The sequence below is a fragment of the Staurois parvus genome, unplaced genomic scaffold (assembly GCF_062004578.1).
Source record: "Staurois parvus isolate SC_StPar_1 unplaced genomic scaffold, SC_StPar_1.0 ptg000149l, whole genome shotgun sequence".
Taxonomy (NCBI): Eukaryota; Metazoa; Chordata; class Amphibia; order Anura; family Ranidae; genus Staurois; species Staurois parvus.
Window position 1 is genome coordinate 2,965,230 of NW_028317945.1, and position 27,099 is coordinate 2,992,328.

The following is a 27,099-nucleotide window of genomic DNA, read 5'->3' on the forward strand; positions in this document are numbered from 1 at the left end:
AAACACCCCCTAGCATTTCTGGCCGAGGCCACCTTGATTAACCACTTGCTAACCGCGCTATAGCAGAATGACGGTAACAGCGCGGTTATCCAGTTCTGGGAGGGCATCATATGACAGCAGATCACGGAGTAAATACAGTTGCCGGTTATCGGCAGCACTGTCACAGCATGAGGAAAGTGCTACAGATCACCGGCAGCTGTCACAGTGCGCTCCACAGAGACGTGGTAGTTCATTAAGGATTACAAGCACCTGGATTGGATGGCATACACCCACGGGTTCTTAAAGAATTGAGCTCTGTCATTTCAAAGTCATTGTTTCTAATTTTTAGGGACTCTTTAATGACTGGCATAGTACCACTGGAGGAAAAGAAATGTAATCTCCAAATACAGAAAAGTTTCTTCACAGTAAGAGCTGTGAAAATGTGGAATAGACTCCCTCAAGAGTTGATTCTGGCCAGCTCAGTGGATTGCTTTTAAAAAGGCCTGTATTCTTTCTTGGATACACAGAATATAACTGGTTACTAACATTTATAGATAAAGTTGATCCGGGAATATCTGATTGCCTCTCAGGGGATCGGGAAGGGATTTTTTCCCCTGCAGGAGCAAACTGGATTATGCTTTGCTGGGTTTTTTGCCTTCCTCTGGATCAACTGTGGGTGTAGGATTATAACTTTTTTTTTTTTTTTTTTTTTAATGGTTGAAATGCATGGACTTTTGTCTTTTTTCAGCCAGACTAACTATGTAACAAGCCGACAGCTGCTAAGGATGTTCGGACTTGTAGTCTCTCATTCACAGAAGACTATGAATGAGTGACTTGGCTGGGCAGGAGGAGCCCCGCACCACCGAGGTTTAGAGAGCTAGAGAGGGGGGAGAAGATTCCCTGCTAGTTGTCAAAGCAGGGAGTGGGGGCTGTCTGATCGTAACAAGTTACATGCTACACCGTGTATATAAGTGAACTTATCTTTTAAAGGACAGATGGTTTATGTGGCATTTACCTTATTTACAAGCTAATTGGTAAATTATATACAATACCGTATCCTGGTGACACAACTGCATAATTAGAGAAGCTGATATTTCAATATGAAAGTGAAATAAGGATCTATATCTATATTATCTTGACATTAACAGCACGTAGTAAAAAAAATTAAGATAGGTTCATACCACAATGCTTTTGTTACTAAGGGCCTCTGAAAACAACAGCAAATCTTCTTCCCCCCAAAAAAATCTTGTCTGGCTGTGTCTCTTGGCGCACCACAAAAAGCAGGTCTTCTTATGATCCTATTGAAAAACAGGAAAGTTGATAGACTGTCATTACATGTACACCTTCAGACAATTTAAAGTGACTGTAAAAGGCACAGGTTTTGTTTTTTTAAAATAACAAACATGTTATACTTACCTGCTCTGCACAATGGTATGGGGGCAACTGAGCATGCTCGCTCTCAAGCCAGCTCTGTGTGACACACAGTGTGAATCGGCCCCATCTCCCCTCCTCTCTCTCATCAATGGCTCCCACTGCTGTTCTCTGTCCAATAAGGAGAGAATCACGTACATTGCTGGATCGAGATTGGGCTCATGTAAGTATAGGAGGGTCGGGGGGGGGGAGGGGGAAGCTGCATGCAGAAAGTTTTTTGCCCTACTGCAGACAATGAATTAACCACTTTAAACCGCACTAAAGCCGAAAAACGGCTACAGAGCTGTTGTCAAATTCTGGGAGGGCATCACATCCTCCCAGAACGCAAACCCCCCCAATGCTGCACCCAAATAAAATTATGTCCTTTTTTCCCCACAAATAGAGCTTTCTTTCGGTGGCATTTGATCACCTGTGAGTTTTTTTCCCCCCACTATAAACAAAAAAAGACCAACAATTTTGAGGAAAAAAATATATATATTTTTGACTATTTGCTATTAAACATCTCCAATAACATAATTAAAAAAATTAAATTTCGTCATAAATTTAGAGCAAAATGTATTCTGCTACATGTCTTTACTAAAAAAAAGAAAATCCCAATTTGTGTAAATTAATTGGTTTACGTGAATGTTATAGCGTTTACAAATGGCAGTATATATACTGGAATTTTTTTTTGTTACTAGTAATGGCAGCAATCAGCGTCTTATAGCTGGACTGCGGTGGACATTCTGACACTGGAGGGAACTGTCTTGGTGTCACTGACATCACCAGTGACACCAATACAGTGATCAGTGCTAATAAAATACACTGACACTGTAATAATGGCACTGGGCAGGAAGAGGTTAACATCTGGGGTGATCAAAGGGTTAACTGTGTGCTGGGTATGTTTTGCTATGAGGCTGAGTCTGTGCTTTCCACTGTAAGCACGCTGCTTTGTACGGCTTTGCTATGCACAGCCATACAAAGCAGTGTGCTCGAGCTGACAGGTGAGAGAACTGTATTGTTTACATACAGTTCTCTCCCCCGTCAGTAATACTTGGTGATCACCGGGTGCCAGCGAGTAATCAGCGATTGACAGCCAAGGCCGCAAATGGTGGCGTGGATAGCGCTTCCCTGGAAATGCAAAAAAAAAAAAAAAAATATATATATTATACACACACACACACACACACACACACATATACATACATACACATGTGATTTTGCAGTATGTCTGCTATAGGGTGGTGGGAGAGCGGTTAACACATTGCTGATATTAATTAAAAATTGACTGATTAGGATTGTTTTGCTTCAGGTCCCTTGTGGATCAGGTTCACACTTCCTAACTTCTGATGATGATTAGCATCTTTACTTTATAAGAATACTTGTCTGAGAGCTTTCTAATGCTGTGATTAGTTTATCTGATAATGGTTTACATTGTCTTTGTTAACGTTCTAAACAGACTTATGTTTTTTTGTAATAATGACAACCTTAGAAATGACCACTTTTCAAATGTTATATATGTATAATAATATATATCATGTAATTTCAATAAAAATATAGAATTATAAAACAAGGTGTTTAGTTTGCAAATACATGTGAAAGCTGCAGAGGCCAGGTCATGGCACCCCAGTGTACTGCAGTCCTAACCTTTGAGAGTCTAAAATTTATAGAGTTAGGACTGCAGTACACTGAGGTGCCATGACGCGGCCTAGGTAGCTTACGCATATATTTGCTTGTCGTTTTTATGATGTGTCGACCTTTACGTGCTCCTTGCTACAAAAGCTAGTTATAGGTTGGGATGGTGGCCATTTGTTTGTACTGTTGGTGGATTGGTGAGGGGAAGCATTGAATACCTTCGCTGCCATTGTGCTATTGCTGGGTGTCCAGTGTGTCCCTATACCTTTTAGGAGGAGTTGGCTTCCTCCAGACATACCTGCCCTCAATCTATCCTTCATTATATACTACATTGCCAAAAGTATTAGGACGCCTGCCTTTACACGCACATGAACTTCAATGGCATCCCAATCTTAGTCTGCCAGGTTCAATATTGAGTTGGCCCACCCTTTGCAGCTATAATAGCTTCAACTCTTCTGGGAAGGCTGTCCACAAGGTTTAGGAATGTGTCTGTGGAAATGTTTGACCATTCTTCCAGAAGCGCATTTGCGAGGTCAGGCACTGATGTCGGATGAGAAGGCCTGACTCACAGTCTCTGCTCTAATTCATCCCAAAGGGGTTCTGTTGAGTTGAGGTCAGTCAAGTTCCTCCACTCCAAATTTGCTCATCCATGTCTTTATGGACCTTGCTTTGTGCATTGGTGCGCAGTCATGTTGGAACAGGAAGGGGCCATCCCCAAACTGTTGCCACAAAGTTGGGAGCATGAAATTGTCCAAAATATCTTGGTGTGCTGACACCTTAAGAGTTCCCTTCACCCTTGAAAAACAACCCCACACCATAACCCCCCTCCACCAAACTTTACACTTGGCACAATGCAGTCAGGCAAGTACTGGTCTCCTGGCAACCACCAAACCCAGACACATCCATCGGATTGCCAGAGAAGCGTGATTAGTCACTCCAGAGAACACGTCTCCACTACTCTAGAGTCCAGTGGTGGCGTGCTTTACACCACTGCATCCAACCCATTCCATAAAGCTCTGTACACACCGTTGTTGTGCTAATCTGAAGGCCACACCAAGTTTGGAGGTCTTTAGCTATTGACTCTGCAGACAGTTGGCAACTTCTGCGCACTGTGCGCTTCAGCATACATTGACCGCTCTGTCATTTCACATGGCCTACCACTTTGTGGCTGAGCTGCTTTTGTTCCCAGTTGCTTCCACTTTGTGATAATACCACTAACAGTTGGTCGTGGAATATTTAGTAGCAAGGAAATTTCAAGGATGAACTTTTTGCACAGGTGGCAACCCATCACGGTACCTCGCTTGAATTCACTGAGCTCCTGAGAGCGACCCATTCTTTCACAAGTGTTTGTAGAAGCAGTCAGCATGTTTAGGTGCTTGATTTTATACACCTGCAGCCATGGAGGTGTTTGGAACACCTAAATTCAATGATTTGGAGGGGTGTCCCAATACTTTTAGAAATATAGTGTATATGTGCTATAACTTTGGAGACTCTCAAAATTAATAGAATTAGGACTGCAGTACACTGGGGTGCCATGATGTGGTCTCTTCAGCTTACACATATATATGCAAATGTGTGTAACTTAAACCCCTTGTTTTACCATGTACTGTTAGACAGGGCACTTTGGTTTGTTGCAGGCTGGCAAGTGAGCTGGGAAATTTTGTTTGTTGTTTTTGACATGTGTCACCCTTCCATGTGCTCCTTTTTGCAAATGCCAGTTATAGGTTGGGATGGTTGCCATTTGTTTGCACTGTTAAAAATAGGGCTCTGACAGATCTACATCTCAATACAAGTACCAATACTGCCCTGACAGGTATACATCATAATACATGCAGTACTGCAGCCCTGACAAATCCACAACACAATGCATATAGCCATCCAGTCCTGACAGGTATACATCACTGTGTATATTGTAATATGGCCCTGACAGATCCACAAAACAATCCACTTACCAATCCAGCCCTGACAAGCATAGACAACAATGCATGTAGTAATAGAGTTGTGACAGATGCTCCTAAAGTTGATTCATCTGCGGGATCGGGGCACCACCAGTGCAGATCTTGCTCAGGAATGGGAGCAGGCAGGTGTGAGTGTATCCGCACGCACAGTGAGGCGAGGACTTTTGAAGCCACTTCTCTCCAGGAAAAAACATCAAGGACAGACTGATATTGTGCAAAAGGTATAGGGATCGGACTGCTAAGGACTGAGAAAATCATTTTCTCGGATGAATCCCCTTTCAGATTGTTTGGGGCATCCAGAAAAAAACCTTGTCCAGAGAAGAAAAGATGAGTGCTACCATCAGCCCTGTGTCATGCCAACAGCAAAGCATCCGGAGTCCATTCATGTGTGGGGTTGCTTCCCTGCCGAGCTCACTCACAATTTTGCCTAAGAACACAGCCATGAATGAAGAATGGTGCAAACACATCCTCCGAGAGCAACTTCTCCCAACCATCCAAGAACAGTTTGGTGATGAACAATGCCTTTTCCAGCATGGTGGAGCACCTTGCCAAAAGTGATAACTAAGTGGCTTGGGGGAACAAAACATCAAAATTTTGGGTCCATGACCAGGAAACTCCCCAGACCTTAATCCCATTGAGAACTTGTGGTCAATCTTTAAGAGGCGGGTGAACAAAAAACACCCGACAAATTCTGACAAACTCCAAGCAATGGTTGTGCAAGAATGGGCTGACATCAGTAAGGAAGTTGACTGACAGCATGCCAGGGAAAATTGCAGAGGTCTTCAAAAAGAAAGGTCAACACTGCAAATATTGACTCTTTGCATAAACTTCATGTAATTGTCAATAAAAGCCTCTGCCACTTATGCAATGCTTGTAATTATATTTCAGTATACCATAGTAACATCTGACAAAAAGGATCTAAAAACACTGAAGCAGCAAACTTTGTGAAAAAGCTGTGGCCACGGCCATACACAACAATGCATATAGCAATAGAGCTGTGACAGATCCATGTAATAATGAATGTAGTCATAGGAGCCCAGACAGATCCAGACACACTGTATGTAGAAATACAGCACTGACAGGTATACATCACACTCCATGTACCAATACAGCCCTGACACGTAAACGTCACAATACTAGACTGTAAGCTCCCAGGATCAGGGCCCTCCTAACCCTCTTGTATCGTTCCTGTAAGGTCTCCCTTCATAATGTAAAGGGCTGAGCTGACTATTGTTACTATACATCCTGTACAATAACAATGCATGTAGTACCACAGCCCTGGCATATACACATCACATGTCATAATACAGCCCCTTCAGATGTTGTGCATTGTGAGGAGTGTCGGTCATGGTTGTAGTGTGATCAGTCAGCTCGGGAGTATTCCATGCACCGATGTGGATCTATCACGGTGTAATTCTAGCAGCTCCATATAAACCATGCACCAGGTTATCATTGTCAGACTCGTATCACTGTGTATAGATGCTGTATATAGAGCCGAATACTCTGCACAGCCCGGCATGTCCGCCATCACCTCACCCCGCACACACAATGTTTCCAGTCACACAGTAAACACAGATGATTCGGTAAAAGGTTCTCTAATACGTTCAGCCTCCATAACCGACACAGCAGGAATTCTTACCTCAGCTCTCTCCCGCCTCTATTCTCTCTGTGATTTCCCCCATACACAACACAGCCCAAACACCGCCCCTCCGCGCAGTTTATGAACGTCACTTCCGCCCTGAACTCCCATGTGTGAGGTTTGGAGATCTGGCGGAGTGTGGAGATGTCCCGGTCACTGCTGAAGAAAGGGCTGGATCTGGTGTGCTCGGATTCCATTGGTGAGGGTGTAGTATGGATGGTTTGTGGGGTGAGGGAGATGCTGAACATGGATCCCAGTGTGAGCACTGACTGTTCCTTCCATACAGCTTCAAGTGGGTCGTGATTGCAGTGACCGGCTATACTCCATTCATATTTGGGATATGTTTCATAATCAGAAAGTAGAAAATATTTTTCTTTTTTTTAATGTTCGTTTTTTTTCGTTTTAGTTTGCGAAAAAAGATTAAAAACCCCAGTGGTGGTCAAATACGGGATGTACTAAACTGCGTATTGGGACGATCGGATGATTGGCTGCAATGCTCAACACTCCCATTAGGTGTCAGTATATTTGTATACATACTGTATATGGTAATGATTTTGTTGTTACACAAAATCTGTTTTGCTTTTCTGCAGTGCTTGATACTATGTTTCAAGTAGCAGTGGCTAATGTTTAACTCTTCACTTACTGATATGTTCAGCTGTAAAATGGCATCATAGTAAATTATACAGAAATAATGGAAACATTACTCAATATATCAATAGGAATAGATTTACGGATTTCATACAGTACATGTATGTGTAAAGCACTACATTTTGAACTGTTTTATTAGGAACCTGGAAAGTGATGTCTAAAAAAAATGAAGATTAAAAATTACAAACGCCAAGGAAAAAATGCTTTTCTGATATCAATGTGGATAATATTGATCTGCATGATGATTATGGCTGGGATATAATGGTTACACATCCCATACAAATTACATTTCACCTTTTTAGAAAAAAATATGGGTGAAATTACTTTTATATATGGGGGGAATATCATGGTAACTCTTATTTTGGATAAGCAAATGCATAGAATTATTTTTCTATATGGGGATTGTGGATGGATTATTGTGAATACACATGCCAAGGACCATATTTGACCTATTTCTGAAATAATTAAAGGTATAGCTATTTTTCTACATAGGTATTATGGCTGGAATATCATGGCTAAACATGTCTAGAAACACATTTTGACTTTTTCTGATAAGAATATGAGAATAGCTATTTTCTACATGGGGGGATTATGGGTGGAATATTATTTTTTCAACATGCCCAGGAACACATTTGACTCCTTTTTGTGCTAAAAATATAAGAAAAGTTATTTTTCTATATGGGTATTCTGGGTGTATTATAGTGGCTACACATAGCAAGAACAATATTTCACCCATTTCTGAAAATATTATGGGCAAAATTTATTTTTCTACATTGGGATTATGGGTGGAATATCATGGTTAAACATGCATATGAACACATTTGACCTGTTTCTCATAATAACATGAGAATAGTTATTTTTCTACATGGGGATTATGGGTGGATGATTGCAGATACACATGCCACGGACCATATTTGACATGTTTTGCCTAAGTATATGGGTATAGTTATTTTTCTATATGGAGATTATGGGTGGAATATTATGGCTGAACATGCCTAGAAACACATTTGACCTCTCTCTGATAATAATATGAGAATAGTTATTTTTCTGCGTGGGGATTATGGGTGGATGTCTGGAGATCCATATGGAAGAAAAATATATTTTAAAAATTTTCTTCCCAAATATACAAATATATTGACATATATATGAAATACTACAATTTTGGCCATATTCAATACAGTGGGGCAAAAAGGTATTTAGTCAGCCACCAACTGTGCAAGTTCTCTCACTTAAAAAGATGAGAGAGGCCTGTAATTGTTATCATAGGTAGACCTCAACTATGAGAGACAAAATGAGAAAAAAAATCCAGACAATCACATTGGCTGATTTTGAAAGAATGTATTTGCAAATTATGGTGGAAAATAAGTATTTGGTCAATATCAAAAGCTTATCTCAATACTTTGTTATATATCCTTTGTTGACAATGACAGAGGTCAAACGTTTCCTGTAAGTCTTCACAAGGTTGGCACACACTGTTGCTGGTATGTTGGCCCATTCCTCCATGCAGATCTCCTCTGGAGCAGTGATGTTTTGGGGCTGTCGCTCGGCAACACAGACTTTCAACTCCATCCAAAGGTTTTCTATGGGGTAGAGATCTGGAGACTGGCTAGGCCACTCCAGGACCTTGAAATGCTTCTTACGAAGCCACTCCTTCGTTGCCCACACAGTATGTTTGGGATCATTGTCATGTTGGAAGACCCAGCCACGTTTCATCTTCAATGCCCTTGCTGATGGAAGGAGGTTTGCACTCAAAATCTCACGATATATGGCCCCATTCATTCTGTCCTGTACATGGATAAGTCGTCCTGGTCCCTTTGCGGAGAAACGGCCCCAAAGCATGATGTTGCCACCCCCATGCTTCACAGTAGGTATGGTGTTCTTTAGATGCAACTCAGGATTCTCTCTCCTCCAAACACGACAAGTTGTGTTTCTACCAAACAGTTCTATTTTGGTTTCATCTGACATCCTCCCAATCCTCTTCTGGATCATCCAAATGCACTCTAGCAAACTTCAGACAGGCCCGGACATGTACTGGCTTAAGCAGGGGGACACCTGGCACTGCAGGATCTGAGTCTCTGGCGGCGTAGTGTGTTACTGATGGTAGCCTTTGTTACGTTGGTCCCAGCTCTCTGCAGGTCATTCACTAGGTCCCCCCGTGTGGTCCTGGGATTTTTGCTCACCGTTCTTGTGATCATTTTGACCCCACGGGGTGAGGTGCGTGTAGCCCCAGATCAAGGGAGATTATCAATGGTCTTGTATGTCTTCCATTTTCTAATTATTGCTCCCACAGTTGATTTGTTCACACCAAGCTGCTTGCCTATTGCAGATTCAGTCTTCCCAGCCTGGTGCAGGTCTACAATTTTGTTTCTGGTGTCCTTCGACAGCTCTTTGGTCTTCACTATAGTGGAGTTTGGAGTGTGACTGTTTGAGGTTGTGGACAGGTGTCTTTTATACTGATAAGTTCAAACAGGTGCCATTGATACAGGTAATGAGTGCAGGAAAGAGGAGCCTCTTAAAGAAGAAGGTACAGGTCTGTGAGAGCCAGAAATCTTGCTTGTTTGTAGGTGACCAAATACTTATTTTCCACCATAATTTGCAAATAAATTCTTTCCAAATCATCCAATGTGATTGGATTTTTTTTTATTCATTTTGTCTCTCATAGTTGAGGTCTACCTATGATGCCAACAGGAGCCTCTCATCTTTTTAAGTGGGAGAACTTGCACAATTGGTGGCTGACTAAATACTTTGTTGCCCCACTGTACAGAGGAGGTCTAGTGTTAGAATTACTGCCTTGATCTGACGTTCACGGCAATACCTCACATGCATGTGCAACCGCTGTTTACATAACGGCACAGGGTCAAGGCTTGTGCACACAGGTGTGCGCTCATGGGAGGGTCAATTTTTATTTTTTTTTTGTTTATTTTGATTTTTTTATTTTTACATTGTACCTTTTTTCATTTTTTTTTTTTTCACTTTTAATGCTATAACAGGGAATGCAAATATCCCCTATAACTTCAATGGGCATTGTCATATTCTTTTTTGAGAAATCTGGGGTCTATCAGACTCTGGATATCTCCTCTACCCTCACATTATCTAATCAAACCAAAATCGGTGTGATCAGATGCTTTCCCAATTTACAAATGGCGCTGTTTATATCCTGCGAAACTGAAGTGATGAAATGCTTGTAGCTTCCAAATTCTTAGACTATAGAGATGATTGGCACCATTCTGGTCTCCAGTCAGCTCTATGGTCAGCTGGCAGAAACACCAGCTGCATTCTCAGGTTCCCCTGATGGCACGGGACTGCCCGAGAAGGCTGTGGAAGGCAGCAGGGGAGGGGGGGACATCATCTCCCACTGCTTGTAAAATCAATCTTGCAGCTAATTAGCCACTAGGATTGCACTTACATGAAAGCCGATCGCCGGCTGAAAAAAACGATACCAGGATGATGCCTGCAGCTGTAGGCATCATCCTGGTATAACCATTCAAATCCAGTGATGTACCAGTACATCGCTGGTCCTTGTTGGTTATATATGCTATGTTCTTTTTTTTTTTTTTTTCTTTTTTTTTTTTTTTAATGCAGCCTGTGGAATGAATGAAAAAATGAGAAGAAATCTCTGCCAGAAAAAGTGTGTGGTACGACCACCATTAGAATATACCACCTGCATACACCCACTTCTCATGGTGGGCACACATTAGGTCACACTTTGCCACAAGTGCCAGTTCCAAGATTGAATAAATGTCTAAATAGTGGCACGCTTGAATAAAAATTGTCCACGTATATGTGGTACCCCATATGGAGAAATGATGGCACCAAGTCCCAAACTATCTTGCCCTTGCTCCCCATGTAGTCTGGGCATCCGGGCGGGCTCCACGTGACTATCTTTTCCCTCGATAATCCGAAACTTGTAAGTATAGCCTGTTGTCCTCTCACAGGTCTTCTACATCTTGACCCCATATCTGGCACGCTTGCAGGGGAGAAATTGTTTGAATGCAAGGCGGCCAGAAAATGTAATGAGGGACTCGTCAACGCAGATGTTTTGATGGGGAGTATAGACATCTGCAAATTCTAGGTTAAGGTGATTTGCGAGGGGCTGAATTTTGTGGAGCCGGTCAAATTCAGGGCTACCCGAGGATTACAGAGTGTATTGTCGCTGAAATGCATAAAAAACATTATACTCTCATATCTATGCCTGGCCATGGCAGCAGAGAACACGGGATATGATGAATCGGGTCTGCGGACCAATACAACCTCAATTGATTTATTTTCGTAATGCCCATGTTGAGGGTTAGGCCCAAAAAAAATGTAAATTTGAAAACCGTAATGGGTTTCCATGCAAATGGTCTGGCAAGGTTTGAATTTGGATTGGCGGCAATATATTGTTGTGCATATAAATTGGCTTGATCCACAATCAGCGCATACCGATTTTCCGTGAAAAACAGCTCCAAAAATCAAGGAGGTATGTGAAAGACCAAGATGTACTAGACCGCTGGTACTCGACAGTTCACCAAAAGGTAGCGCGGCACTAGTACTGGCACTCTGCTGCATATGAGAGTCATCAAAATTTACCGGCAAGTGCTAACAGAGATCAGGCCTGATTCTGCGAACACTGCGGTTTTGTGTGCAATGTATCAAGTGACAGTGACCTACTGACACTGCACTTGCTGGGGGAGAAGGGGGGGTAAGTGTAGGGGCTAAACGCAGGTGTTGGCAGGGGCTGATCCCACTAACGCTGCGTTTTTGGGGACGCTGTACTAATGTGAACGCTGGTATAGTGCTGAACTGATCAAAGATATTGCCCCGTTCAGACACTATACTAGCAGTGGAGGTTTATTGTACATGAGCGTGCTCCTGGCAATCAAGGGTTTAACTGTGATGACTGGTGTACTGACGGGCAATCTGACGCTATCTGGGAGGGGTGTGAAAACCACGGGAGCGCGAATCACACATATATGTGATTTTGCGTACTCATGCCACCCTGTAGCAGTATTTCTGCTGTAGGGTGGTCAGGAAGCGGTTACAGAAGAGGTTTGTGTTACGGCGCTGCGTTACTTTAACTGACAATTGCGCGGTCATGCAACATTGCATCCAAATTAAATTTACATCCTTTTTTCCCACAAATTGAGCTTTCTTTCGGTGGTATTTGATCGCCTGTGCGTTTTTTTTTTTTTTTTTTAGTTTTTTTTTTGCGCTATAAAAAAAAAGGCTGACAATTTGAGAAAAAAAAAACAATATTTTGGACTTTTTGCTATAAAACATGTCCAGTAAAAAAAATTAAAAAATCTAATTTTGTCACAAATTTTATCCAAAATGCATTCTGTGACATGTCTTTGCTAAACAAAAATCCCAATATGTGTAAAATAATTGGTTTACATGAAAGTTATAGCGTTTACAAATGGCGGGAAAGATACTGGGATTTTTAAATTTTTTTATACTAATAATGGGGGCAATCAGCGACTTATGGCGGGACTGCGGCGGACATTTTGACACTGGGGGGGAACTGACTTGGGGTCACTGACATCCCCAGTGACACCAATACAGTGATCAGTGAAAAAAAACCCACTGACACTGTACTAATGGCACTGGGGAGGAAGGGGTTAACATTTTTTTCACTGAAAGGGTTAACTGTGTGAGGGGAGTGTTTTACTAGGGGGCGGGGGCAGGCTGATCAGGAGAGAGCAACTCTTCTCTCCCTCTTCAGCTTGTCAGGAGCTGACAGGCAACTGACAGAGAGCAGGGCTGTGTGTAAACAATGCAGCCCTGCTCTCTGTCAGCGATTACCGCTAATCGCGGGGAAACGGCCGGTAATGACCGGCTGAGACCCGCTGCTGACATCCGTGGGACAGGTAGGGCGGGGCGCGCCCCCTACCTGTTTTGCATAACTATGTTTTAAAACGTGATTTTGCCCAGCCTGCCCTGCAACTGTTTTAATGCAGTGGCTGGGGCTCAAGCGGTTAACCACATTGTTATCAGAAATGCATTAATTTTTTCCATGGTGTTTTGTAATTTTTCATCTTAATTTTTTAAACATCATTTTCCAGCTTCCTAATAAAACAGTTCAAAATGTAGTCCTTTACGCATACATGTACTGTATGAAATCTGTAAATCTATTCCTATTAATATATTGAGTAATGTTTACATTATTTCTGTATAATTTACTATCTGCCATTTTACAGCTGAACTGCTACTTGCAACATAGTATCAAGCACTACAGAAAAGAGAAACCTATTTTGAGTAACAACAAAATCATTACCATAAACAGTGGGGATCGAAAGTTTGGGCACCCCAGCTAAAAAATTGGTATTAATGTGCATAAAGAAGCCAAGGAAAGATGGAAAAATCTCCAAAAGGCATCAAATTACAGATTAGACATTCTTATAATATGTCAACAAAAGTTAGATTTTATTTCCATCATTTACACTTTCAAAATAACACAAAACAAAAAAAATGGCGTCTGCAAAAGTTTGGGCACCCTGCAGAATTTATAGCATGCTCTGCCCCCTTTGCAAAGCTGAGACCTGCCAGTGTCATGGATTGTTCTCAGTCATCGTCTGGGAAGACCAGGTGATGTCAAGCTCAAAGGTTTTAAATGCCCAGACGCATCTGACTTTGTGCCAACAATCAGCACCATGGGTTCTTCTAAGCAGTTGTCTAGAAAACTGAAAATAGTTGACGCTCACAAAGCTGGAGAAGGCTATAAGAAGATAGCAAAGCGTTTTCAGATGTCAATATCCTCTGTTCGGAATGTAATTAAGAAATGGCAGTCATCAGGAACAGTGGAAGTTAAAGCAAGATCTGGAAGACCAAGAAAAATATCAGACAGAACAGCTCGCAGGATTGTGAGAAAAACAATTCAAAACCCACGTTTGACTGCACGATCCCTCCAGAAAGATCTGGCAGACACTGGAGTTGTGGTACACTATTCCACTATAAAGAGATACTTGTACAAATATGGTCTTCATGGAAGAGTCATTAGAAGAAAACCTCTTCTATGTGCTCACCACAAAAATCATCGTTTGAACTTTGCAAATGAACATATAGACAAGCCTGATGCATTTTGGAAACAAGTTCTGTGGACCGATGAGGTTAAAATTGAACTTTTTGGCTGGAATGAGCAAAGGTACGTTTGGAGAAGAAGGGGCACAGAATTTAATGAAAAGAACCTCTGTCCAACTGTTAAGCATGGGGTTGGATCAATCATGCTTTGGGGTTGTGTTGCAGCCAGTGGCACAGGGAACATCTCACTGGGGATTACATCAAGAGGCGTAAACTGAAGGTTTTGCCATGGCCTTCACAATCTCCTGACCTCAACATAATTGAAAATCTATGGATAGACCTTAAAAGAGCAGTGCGTGACAGACAGCCCAGAAATCTCAAAGAACTGGAAGACTTTTGTAAGGAAGAATGGGCAAAGATACCTCAAACAAGAACTGAAAGACTCTTGGCTGGCTACAAAAAGCGTTTACAAGCTGTGATACTTGCCAAAGGGGGCAGTACAAGATATTAACTCTGCAGGGTGCCCAAACTTTTGCAGACACCATTTTTTTGTTTTCTGTTATTTTGAAAGTGTAAATGATGGAAATAAAATCTAACTTTTGTTGAAATATTATAAGAATGTCTAATCTGTAATTTCATGCCTTTTGGAGATTTTTCCATCTTTCCTTGGCTTCTTTATGCACATTAATACAAATTTTTAGCTGGGGTGCCCAAACTTTCGATCCCAACTGTATGTGTGTAAAAAAATACACACCTAATGAGAGTGTTGAGCATTGCAGCCAATAATCCAATCATCCCAACATGCAGTTTAGTACATCCCTCAAATACCAAACAAAAGCTCTATTGGTGTGAAAAAATGATTATAAATTGAATTTGGGTACAATGTTGCATGACCGCACAATTGCCAGTTAAAGTAGCACAATGCTAAATAGCAAAAAAAAAATGCCTCGGTCACGAAGAGGGTAAAACCTTCCAGAGCTGGAGTGGTTAATCCTTTTGCTGCTAGTCTGTTTTCTTTTCAGACGTCATGGGGCTCATTGACACAGGTTTTTAGATGTTTATAGCATGCAGTTTTCTATGTTTGCAACACTATAGGAATCAGTGGGGCTGGCTGCATCTAAAAAATGAAACTGCTGCACATTTAGTAGCATATGAAAAAAGTAGGACACAGCTGTGATCAAGTGCCATGCATACACTTATAAAGTCATTAGAAGAATTGTACATGTCTAAATGTAAGTACTTTAGGCAAGTATTTTACGCAGGATCCTCTGCCAGCAGGAACTTGCATTCCAGAAAATACAAACGTACACATACAGTATATATGTGAGTGAATCCTTAGGGTACATTCAGACAGGTGATCAGACCCATCGTCCAAGCTGCTGTCTGCTATATGCAGGCAACCCATAGACATGGATGTACATGTAGATACAATCACATGTTAAATTTTGACAAATGCTGGAGTGGGTACGCAGATTCAAATGCAGGCACTGCCTGAGGTGGATGCACATGCAGCAGACAGCAGCTAAGATCAGAGGGCAGATCTCATCGCCTGTCTGAACGAGCCTTTAAAGCTAAACTAAACCCTCCTATACACACGTGCGTTTCATCACTATTCCTTTTTCATATGAAAATTTAATTTGTTGATTTTGGATGTACAGTTGTGTTCAAAATAATAGCTGTGTGTTGAAAAAAGTGAATAAAGCTTAAAATCCTTCTAATAGCTTTTATTTCCATACACTCAAATGCATTGGGAACACTACACATTCTATTCCAAATCAAAACATGAAGAAAAATATATCCAATTTGTGTTGTTCCTCTAAAAAAATTGAAGAAAAGTGAATATTAGACTGTTCAAAAAAATAGCAGTGTTTGTATTCTTCTTTACAAACTCAAACATTCACTATATAAACTGAAAAATGTTTGAAGATTTTGCTTTCCTTTGAATCACTTAATATTTAGTTGTATAACCACTGTTTCTGAGAACTGTTGTACATCTGTGTTGCGTGGAGTCAACCAACTTCTGGCACCTGTGAACAGCTATTTCAGCCCAGGATGATTGGACTACATTCCACAGTTCTTATCTATTTCTTGGTTTTGCCTCAGAAACTGCATTTCTAATGTCACCCCACAAGTTTTCTATTGGATTAAGATCCAAGGATTGGGCTGGCCACTCCATAACGTCAATCTTGTTGGTCTGGAACCAAGATGTTGCACGTTTACTGTTGTGTTTGGGGTCATTGTCTTGTTGGAACACCCATTTCAAGGGTATTTCCTCTTCAGCATAAGGCAGCATGACCTCTTCAAGTATTCTGTTGTATTCAAACTGATCCATGATCCCTGGTATGTCTGTTGTATTCAAACTGATCCATGATCCCTGGTATGTGATAAATAGGCCCAACACTGTAGTATAAGAAACATCCCCATATCATGATGCTTGCGCAACCATGCTTCACTGTCTTCACAGTGTACTGTGGCTTGAATTCAGTGTTTGGGGGTCGTCTGACAAACTCTCGCCGGCCACTTGACCCAAAAAGAACAATCTTACTTTCATCAGTCCACAAAATGTTGCGCCATTTCTCTTTAGGCCAGTCAATGTGCTCTTTGGCAAATTGTAACCTCTTCAGCACATGTGTTTTTTTTCAACAGTGGGACTTTGCGGGGGCTTCTTGCAGATAGCTTGGCTTCACATAGGCGTCTTCTAATTGTAACAGTACTCACAGGTAACTTGAGACCTTCTTTGATCTTCCTGAAGCAGATTGTTGGCCGAGTACTTGCCATTTTGGCTATTCTTCTATTCATTCGAATGGTAGTTTTTCGCTTTCTTCCACGTTTTTCAGGTTTTGGGTGCCATTTTAAAGCATTTGCGATCACTTTAGCTGAGCAGCCTATCATTTTCTGCACTTTTTTATGATTTCCCCTCTCCAATCAACTTTTTAATCAAGGTACGCTGTTGTTCTGAACAATGTGTGGAACGACCCATTTTCCTCAGAATTTCAGAGAGAAATGCACTGTAACCAGCATGTACAACATTTGCTGCCTTCCTTCCTTAAGGCCAATAATTGCCACCTGTTTTTCAAAGAATGAATGACCTCACTAATGAACTCCACACTGCTATTATTTTGAACATGCCCCTTTTCAATTAGTGATTAAATTACACAGAATCAGCAGCATGCATGTCATGACTGTTGGGTCTGTTGGATTTCTATTACTCTACTACACCTGCTAGTAAATTATTTGCCATGTAGAAATATCATTTCTACCAAAAACAGTGATTGATAAGGTTAGTGATGTCTGACTATTATTTTGAACACCACTGTATACGAATCTCCGAATGGACATAGCAACAAATGTTAACATATCTGAGAAAAAGTTATAACAAAATTACAGAATAAATTTGTTTCTTTCAAATGATGTCACATGATAGTAGTTCGTCCCATGGGGAAATAATTTCAATTTTCAAATTCGTTCAATAATTAAAATGACAAATGCATCCAAATTTAGTTCCATTCGTTAATTCGGATGCACATAACTCCAATTGTTATTGTCCAATCAGCTAATGCCATTGAGTGAGTAAAATAGGTATTTGATCCCCTACCAACCAACAATAATTCTTGCTCCCATAGACTGGCTATATGCACATGTGGTACACCGATTTAGTTCTGTCAATTTAAGAAGGTTCTCCTAACGACAACTCGTTATGTGTATAAAAGACACAGGTGGGCTGAAAGTGCACACTCTCAGGCTTAAATTGAGGGTATGTACATCCAAATTGGAGGAAGGGTTTAGGAATTACAGTTCTTAAGAGTAGCCACCCCCCTTTTTTTCAAGGGACCAAAAGTAATTGGACAATTGAATATAATCATGAATAAAATGTTAATTTTTAATATTTTGTTGAGAATCTTTTACTGGCAATGACTGCCTGAAGTCTGGAACCCATGGTCATTACCAAAGATTGGGTTTCCTCCTTTCTGATGCTTTGCCAGGCTCTAACTGCAGCTGTCTTCAGATGTTCTTTGTGGGTCTTTCTGCCTTTTAGTTTTCCCTTGAGCAAGTGCAGTGCATGCTCCAGTGGGTTGAAATCAGGTGAATGACTCGGTCATTGCAGAATATTCCACTGCTTTTCCTTCAAAAGCTCCTGGTTTGCTCTTGCAGTGTGTTTTGGATAATTTTCCATCTGTACTGTGAAGCGCCGTCCAATCAACTTTGCTGCATTTGGCTGAATCTGGGCTGACCATATATCTCTAAATACTGCAGAATTCATCTGGCTGTTTCTGTCTTCTGTCACATCAATAAACACCAATGACCCAGTGCCACTGGAAGCCATGCATGCCCATGCCATCACACTGCCTCCACCGTGTTTTACAGATGATGTGGTGTGCTTTGGATCATGAGCTGTTCCAAGCCTTCTCCACACTTTTTTCTTCTTGTCATTCTGGTACAGATTAATCTTGGTTTCATCTCTACAAAGAATGCTTTTCCAGAACTGGTCTGGCTTTTTTAGATGTTTTTTGGCAAAGTTTAATCTGGCTTTTCTATTCTTCAGGTTTATGAATGGTTTGCACCTTGTGGTGAACCCTCTGTATTAGTTCTCATGAAGTCTTCTCTTGATTGTAGACTTTGACAATGATACACCCACCTCCTGGAGAGTGTCCTTCACTTGTCTGGATGTTGTGAATGGGTTTTTCTTTACCATAGAGAGGATCCGGCGATCATCCACCACTGTTGTCTTCCGTGGATGTCCATGCCTTTTTTATGTTGCTGAGCTCACCAGTGTGTTCTTTCCTCAGAATGTACCAAACTGTTGATTTTGCTACTCCTAATGTTGCTGCTATCTCTCTGATGGATTTGTTTCATTTTTGAAGCCTTACAATGGCCTGTTTTACTTGCATGAACAGCTCCTTTTGATAAAGGTTCACAGCAATAGATTTCAAATGCAAATACCACAACTCCAGACCTTTTACCTGCTTTATTGATGACGAAATAATGGAGTAGCCTACACCTGGCTATGAAACCACTTTTGATTCAATTGTCCAATTACTTTTGGTCCCTTGAAAAAGGGGGATGGCTACTCTTAAGAGCTGTAATTTCTCTACCCTTCCTCCAATTTGGATGTACATACCCTCAAATTAAACCTGAGAGTGTGCATTTTCAGCCCACATCATCATATAACCATAGGTTGAATATGTTTTGGTGAATACCTGAAAAAAACTAAAATTGTGTCTGTGTCCACATATATATGGACCTAACTGTACATGATCATAGAGGAAATGATCATGCTTACATTCTTGTGACCTTCTTTATACTTGTCTATTTTTGTCCTGTCTCTGTGCTGCCTCAGTCCCTGTGCTTCTATTTTGAAAATGTCCTTGATATTGTGCAGGAGTGTCTGTTTGCTATAATTAAAATATTTTTCCTGGAATAAGAAAAACCATTGCTGGAAAAAGCAGAAAGCCTTTAACATGAACAGGAAATTCATATCTGGGGGTGTTGTGTACCGCAAAGAATGTGCAGAATACTCTGAATGTTGTCAGGTTTATAAGGGCACTTTTTTTCAATTTTTGAAAGCCCTGGGTGGCTACAGACTGATGTAGTGTTAATAAAATTCGATAAGGTACATTTTTATGTTTGGGCGTCAACACATTCACACACTACATATGCAGGCTTTACTTCCTGTTTGGTGGTGTTACAAAATAGTTACCTTTCCCCCGTGACAGGACAGCGAAGACACCTTGCTCTCATGAGGTTGGTGCTCTATTCTGTTATTCAGTGAACAGTGGAGCCCTATTTGTCTAAGCATTTCCCTTCTCCTATCATGGGTACTGTTGTGCAGCTTGGCTTTCAGGTCGCTGTTGGCCTATTTACTTTGTAACATTCTATTCTTTACATTTGCAAATCTAGGTTTCAAAAAGCAACCAGGAAAGCACAAGCAGAATGAAGCCTTGAGCAGCAACAAAATAGGAATGAAGAAGCAGCTCCAAAAACTGAAACGTCAGGGACAGCCACAAAATCAGAGAGCATCGGCCAAAAACAGAGTTATTAAATCAGCAATAGGTAAGACTAAGGCTAAGTTCACCCAGGTAACTGGGGAGTGGGAGCGGGAAGATTAAGAACAGGCAAATTATCTGCGTTTTTAGCAGACAAATGCAATATAATCCCCATTTTTTTTGTAAAATAAAAAATATGAGGTTGTGTCAAGTAAGTGGATGCCAAATATGTTAAGTTTTAAAACTGCGCATGTCCCTGAAATGCAAACTTCTGATGAGCCCCCTATGTGATAGCATATTACAGGTGACAGGTACTGTTTAGGCAACATCAGGAGTTTACCTTAAAAGGTAAACAAACGCCCAGCTGCTATAGTAGATGGGCGTTTGGTTACATCTTATGATGTTGCCAACATAAGAGTCATGTTTGCAGCAACAAAATAGTTGTGTTGCAATAACTTGTGAGTTCTTCCACTGCACCTCGGTAGCAAAGGTTATTAAATGAAGACTCAAACTGAATTCCAGGAATTCAGCCACTTTCTAAAATCTGACTATGGGTTAAGTCTAGTGAGGTGTGTGCCACCTCATGGAGATATCTCTGTAATCTACACCTGACAGTTCTACTGAGCACTGGCAGACCAGCTGTCACTATTCCCCAGTGCTCTGAGAGGAGTAACACTGCCTTCTTGTATTGCAGGAGCTCTGACAAAAAGTAGCATGAGCATATACTTCTGCGCTGGACGATAGACTCCACAGAAACTGGAACTATACATGGGATGCCTAGAAGATTTACGCCTTGCTGCCCTCAATGGACCAGGGGAATCCAAATTAACTGCATACAAAGAAACAGAGGGTGCACAGGCCTAGTGCATTACCTTTTTAAAAATTAATTTATTGTATAAAAAGTGGTAATCTACTCACAAAGGATAAAATGTCAAAGGCACATCGTATGAAGTACAGCAAGGTCCAAAAACACTGGATGATGTCTGTAATAAGATCTTTAGACCTCCAACTGTCGGATGCGTTTTGGGGCCTTGCCTCTTGGTTCTTAGGAAGAGGCAAGGCTTTGAAATGCGTAAGCAGTTGGAGGTCTAAATATCCCATTACAGACATCATCCAGTGTTTTTGGACCTTGCTGCACTTCATATGATGTGCCTTTGACATTTTACCCTGTGTGAGTATATTACCACTTTGTATGCAATAAATTAATTTTTAAGGTAATGCACTAGGCCTGTGCGTCCTCGGTTTGTTTCTTTGATTACAGGAGCTCTGCCTGCCCTCCATATGACTCTGCAGCTTCTGGAGCAGAGACCAGAAGGTCCAGCACCAGAAACATAGCATACAGGTGAAACTCGAAAAATTAGAATATCGTGCAAAAGTTCATTTATTTCAGTAATGCAACTTAAAAGGTGACACTAATATATGAGATACTCATTACATGCAAAGCAAGATCGTTCAAGCCATGATTTGTCATAATTGTGAAGATTATGGCTTACAGCTCATGAAAACCTCAAATCCACAATGTCAGAAAATTAGAATATTACATTCAATCAATAAAACAAGGATTATACATAGAACAATATCAGACCTCTGAAAAGTATAAGCATGCATATGTAGTCAGTACTTCGTTTGGGCCCCTTTTGCAGCAATTACTGCCTCAATGCGGCGTGGCATGGAAGCTATCAGCCTGTGGCATTGCTGAGGTGTTATGGCAGACCAGGATGCTTCAATAGCGGCCTTCAGTTTTTCTCCATTGTTCGGTCTCATGTCTCTCATCTTTCTCTTGGCAATGCCCCATAGATTCTCTATGGGGTTCAGGTCAGGCGAGTTTGCTGGCCAATTGAACCAGGTTTTGGTGCTTTTGGCAGTGTGGGCAGGTGCCAAGTCCTGCTGGAAAATGAAGTCAGCATCCCCATAAAGCTCGTCTGCGGAAGGAAGCATGAAGTGCTCCAAAATCTTCTGGTAGACGTCTGCGTTTACCCTGGACTTAATAAAGCACAGTGGACCAACACTAGCAGATGACATGGCTCCCCAAATCAACACAGACTGTGGAAACTTAACACTGGACTTCAAGCATCTTGCGGTGTGTGACTCTCCATTCTTCCTCCATATTCTGGGTCCTTGGTTTCCAAATGAAATGCAAAATTTGCTCTCATCAGAAAAGAGGACTTTGGACCACTGAGCAACAGACCAGGTCTGCTTTTCTTTAGCCCAGGTAAGACGCTTCTGACGTTTGTTGTGCAGGAGCGGCTTGACAAGAGGAAACAACATTTGAAGCCCATGTCCACTATCCGTCTGTGTGTGGTGGCTCTTGATGCACTAACTCCAGCCTCAGTCCACTCCTTGTGAAAGTTCCCAACACTTTTGAATGCCCTTTTCCTGACAATCCTCTCCAGGCTGCTGTCATCCCTGCTGCTTGTGCACCTTTTTCTTCCACACTTTTCTCTTCCACATAACTTTCTATTAATGTGCTTTGATACAGCACTTTGGAAACATCCAACTTCTTTTGCAATTTACCTTTTGAGGCTTTCCCTCCTTATGGAGGGTGTCAATGATGGTTTTCTGCTTTCTGGTCTTTCCCATGATTGTGATTCCTACTGAACCAGACTGAGAGACCATTTAAAGGCTCAGGAACCCTTTGCAGGTGTTATGGCTTAATTAGCTGATTAGAGTGGGACACTTTGAGCCTAGAATATTGCACCTTTTCACAATATTCTAATTTTCTGAGATTGTGGATTTGGGGTTTTCATGAGCTGTAAGCCATAATCATCACAATTATGACAAATCACGGCTTGAACTATCTTGCTTTGCATGTAATGAGTCTATCTCATATATTAGTTTCACCTTTTAAGCTGCATTACTGAAATAAATGAATTCAATGATATTCAACTTTTTCGAGTTTCACCTGTATAGCTACGCTCTCAGCGCTAAGTAAAAATAAGAATTGTAAATAGAAGATAAGTCCACGAGGTGGCAAGCACGTTGTTGGATTTAATGCCTAGTAATCCAAAACATTTTCAAAGCTTTTATCTCCTTTCGGGAGAAAATATTGATACAGGGTATTGTCTGCACTTTCTGGAAATGCTTCAGAGTTTAGGAATATGAACCTGCAGATAACCTCAATAACCGCTGTACATGACAGGTTTCATTTTTTTTTTTTTTTTTGCCATAAAAACAAAAAAACAGTTGGCTTTGAGAAAACATAGCCTGTCTGCCACTATCTTCTCTTGAATTCATCTGCTCATATTTGTTTAAAGTATTCCAGGCATTGCATGCTATATATAGTCACATTGTTCCAACTCGGACCAATGTAATTATGTATATATCATTACTGGGCAATGCTCCTGGAAGCTGAAAATCACAGAAGTAAACACCACAATGCCAATGATTTCCTCTTGCTTCCAGTACAGGTTTTCGTTGCTGTTCTGTCCCTGCTGGGTGTGTTTACTCCTAGCAGAGCACACCATGACAGAGCCCAGTCACATGGTTTTGACAAGAAAATGAATGCTTTGGAATTCTGAAGCAAGCAAAGCACGAAGCATAATTTGTATAGCATAGCACTGGCTTTTATAAACTGGCACCTAAATAATATTGCTTTTTTCTCTTATTTCTCAGAGGAGTATAAAAAACATGCACCACAAGACTATCTTGCACAAAACCTCAAATATATGCTTGGATCCCACTCTGTTGCAAACAAAAAAGCTGTCAAGGAGGTAAGTCCTCATGTAAGAACAAATTAAAGTGTAACCTTCATTTTATAACATATAACTTTGAATAGCCAACAAGCTGATTTCACTTAGCATTTGTGTGTTTTTTGCTAAGTCCTAAGAATGTGGTGTCGTACATGAGACACGACGAAGACCTTCTCCTGCTCATTTGTAGTAAAGAGAATTTCACAAGCGGTGGTATTGTAGTACTGCCGACAGTGCACACCAAAGCAGGAGAGAAGATCAGTAGTATATCTTTTTGATGTTGTCAAGGAGACCTTTTTAACCCATTTATGACCTTGTTACACATGCAGTAAATGCAGAGGCGTCCCTAGGGTTGGTGTTACCCAGTGTGGTAACACTGGGTGACACCCCCTCCGACGATCCCCGGACTCCGATCCATTATGCTCAATCCGCAGATCCGATCCATCCTGCGGGGATTGTCGGCTTTCTTTACAACTTACCTTTTCTTGGAGTGGGTCCAGGTGCAGCGGCAAGATGTGTCCCATGTAGATATGTTCCCCCAAAGCAACTCCGCATGTATCGGTTTCAGGCACGATCAATCGATGATAGCAGTTCTATCATCTATTAATCGTGCCTGAAACCGGGACATCGCAGTTGCTTCAGGGGGAACATCTACATGGGAGGTACATCTTGCCGCTACACCGGTGTCACTCCGTATAGGTTGCATGTCGACGATCCCCACAGGATCGTTGGCATACAACCTATACGGGGTGACACCGGACCTGCTCCACAAAAAGGTAAGTTGTAAAGCAAGCCGACGATCCCCGCAGGATGGATCCGATCCATCCTGCGGGGATCGTCGGCTTGCTTTACAACTTACCTTTTTGTGGAGCGGGTCCAGTGTCACCCCGTGCGGACCGCACCCCCCGCACCTGCCTCGGGACGCCACTGAGTAAATGCGATGTTCAGGAGGTGGACTTTACACCTGGGCTCCACAAATGTGTTCCTGTGCTAGAAGTGCACTCGATCTTCTCCTCCCAGCATAGAGCCCAAGCTGTCAGTGATTGCCCTGGGTCTTCTGCTAATGATCATGACCCAGAGAACTCTAATTGGCTACCAAAGTGATCATTCATTCTGCAGCTGTTACCTATGTTCTGTCCTCTGTGAGGCTCCATGCACACTGGACGTTTTAATAATGCTGCTAACACTGTAAAGTCACGGTTAAAAACGAGTTTTTTAGCATTTTTGTATTATTGTTTTGCCACATTTTTTCACGTATGCGGTTTTTAGTGGGGGTTTCTTCTTTTTTTTTTTTTTTTCTTTTTTTTTTTTTAGCACTGATCACTGTACTGGTGTCAGTGGCAGTTAGTTCCCACCCAGTGTCAGAATACCCATCGCAGTCCTGCAATAAGTTGCTGATTGCCACTATTACTAGTATAAATAAAAATTCCAGTATATATACCGCAATTTGTAGACACTATAACTTTCACATAAAGCAATTAATTTACACGTATCTGGATTTTTTATGAAGAAATTTTTTTTATTTTATTTTAATGGATGTTGTATAGCAAAAAGTAAAAAATTATATTTATTTTTATATATATATATACATACATACATACATACATACATACATACATACACACACACATATATATTGTGTGTGTGTATATATATATATAATGTGTGTGTGTATGTATATAAAATTTTACTTGCAGTTTCCAGGGTACATGAGAAACTTATGGTATACTGGTTTGTAGGCCTACCCAGCTGTATCTCTAAGTAAGCCCATTATACTACAATCTACATATGATGTTCTTTTGATACCAAACGTGTTCTTTCCTTCTTCTAGATTGTAAATCAGCACTGCGGACGGAAAGCAAGAGACAAGCAGGTAAAGAAGAAAAAGAGGGTGCAAAAGAAATCTGTGTTCTCAGATTCAGACTTCAAACGTTTTGAAAAGGAATACTTTGGAAGCAGATAGATTGTGGTCACCGAGAAGAGACTAGATTGACTGTGTTGTTAATGCTTCTGTTCCATTACTAAATTCTTTTCACCAAAATAGCTGTAGAGCCACAGTGATGAAGTGAAAATGGATATTAAATAGTGAAAATGTTAGAAGACTGGACTGACTGTAAGAGGACAGAATACACATTTTTGTGTACTGTGGTGTTTTTTTTTTGTTTTTTGTTTTTTTTTTCCCCTTTTCCCCGGTGTATTTACTTTTTTCAAGTTGTAACATTTTGTGCTTTTTGTTTTATAATTTATTATTAAAATACAGACTATTGGGAAGAAGATATATTATAGCTACATTTGTAAACTTGAGAGGCTTTAGTGTCAGAATTATTTTACATGCATTTGAGCTAATACATGGAGACAGACCAATAAGTTTAGCACTAATGCACTTGATGGAAGTGAGAAGCACCTGCCAAGTGAATGACACTACAGTTAGGCATAAAAAAATGTTTGGACATTGATAAAGTATTGCTTTAGCTTTCTTGTCAAAATATACTGGAGGCTTTAATGTGAGGACACTTAAATCCCAACTGCGGGAACGGTTGAGGAATTGCAGCAGGTACCTCATCCCCTCAACCCCCCCCCCCACAAAAAAGTACCAAAAGTAGAAGAGTAGGGCAGAGCGGAAGTTTAGCTTTAAAGCCTATTTACAACTGTACGTCCATCGAAGACTACCCTGGCCGTAGGGTGGCAGTTCTTCTGTGTGAGTTCACTTCAGAATGAAAAGAATTGTCAGCCTGTTAAGAAAGTGCAAAAAATACAGACCTTTTGGCAGGATCAACAGGCAATAAAACTTTGTTACAATGGGATTTGTGGCAGAATAGAATATAAAGGATTCCTCTCTACTGCAGCTCCCACTAGCGTTCAGCCTCTCATGGGTTTGGGGAATTTGAATGTTGGTGGTAAATTCCCTTTAGTTCCAGATGCCCTCTGGTACCAGGGCATGGACTTATGTGGCTTAAATAGTTATTTTGTTTCTATATGCTGGTGGTGCTGTTTTTTGCTATTGCTTGGCAAAATGACAAAATGGGGTTAAACATCAGGAGTTGAAAACCAGAAGTTAAAACAAGAGTCCGAGAAACTGTAAGTAACATCATAAATTTCCTGCAACTAATATAAATATTGTCACTGGCATAATGAGTGCTAGCAAGGTTGAAGATTTTGCG

General features: G+C 41.1%; 2 protein-coding genes across 6 annotated transcripts in view; one reads left to right on the forward strand and one right to left on the reverse strand.

The window, feature by feature from the left end:
- The window catches only part of HMGXB4 (HMG-box containing 4), a 55,749-nt gene extending 49,060 nt beyond the window's left edge, over positions 1–6,689 (reverse strand). For all 5 annotated transcript variants that reach the window (XM_089674238.1, XM_089674241.1, XM_089674239.1 and 2 more), the window contains exons 1-2: positions 6,622–6,689; positions 1,161–1,277 (exon numbers count right to left, since the gene is read on the reverse strand). The gene's annotated coding sequence lies outside the window, so the exon portion shown is untranslated. The remainder of the gene's footprint in view (positions 1–1,160; positions 1,278–6,621) is intronic.
- An 18-nt stretch (positions 6,690–6,707) lies between these two features.
- Positions 6,708–26,240, forward strand: RPS19BP1 (ribosomal protein S19 binding protein 1). The gene is made up of 4 exons (XM_089674242.1): positions 6,708–6,820; positions 20,164–20,316; positions 23,862–23,959; positions 25,770–26,240. Exons 1-4 carry the CDS (start codon positions 6,766–6,768, stop codon positions 25,899–25,901), a joined length of 438 nt encoding a protein of 145 aa, XP_089530368.1. The 5' UTR covers positions 6,708–6,765; the 3' UTR covers positions 25,902–26,240.
- Positions 26,241–27,099: the final 859 nt, after the last annotated feature.

Coding starts and splice junctions, on each gene's coding strand:
- RPS19BP1 (XM_089674242.1), top strand. CDS start 6,766: ATGTCCCGGTCACTGCTGAAGAAAGGGCTGGATCTGGTGTGCTCGGAT. Junction 6,821..20,163: donor GGTGTGCTCGGATTCCATTG/GTGAGGGTGTAG, acceptor TTGCAAATCTAG/GTTTCAAAAAGCAACCAGGA. Junction 23,960..25,769: donor ACAAAAAAGCTGTCAAGGAG/GTAAGTCCTCAT, acceptor TCCTTCTTCTAG/ATTGTAAATCAGCACTGCGG.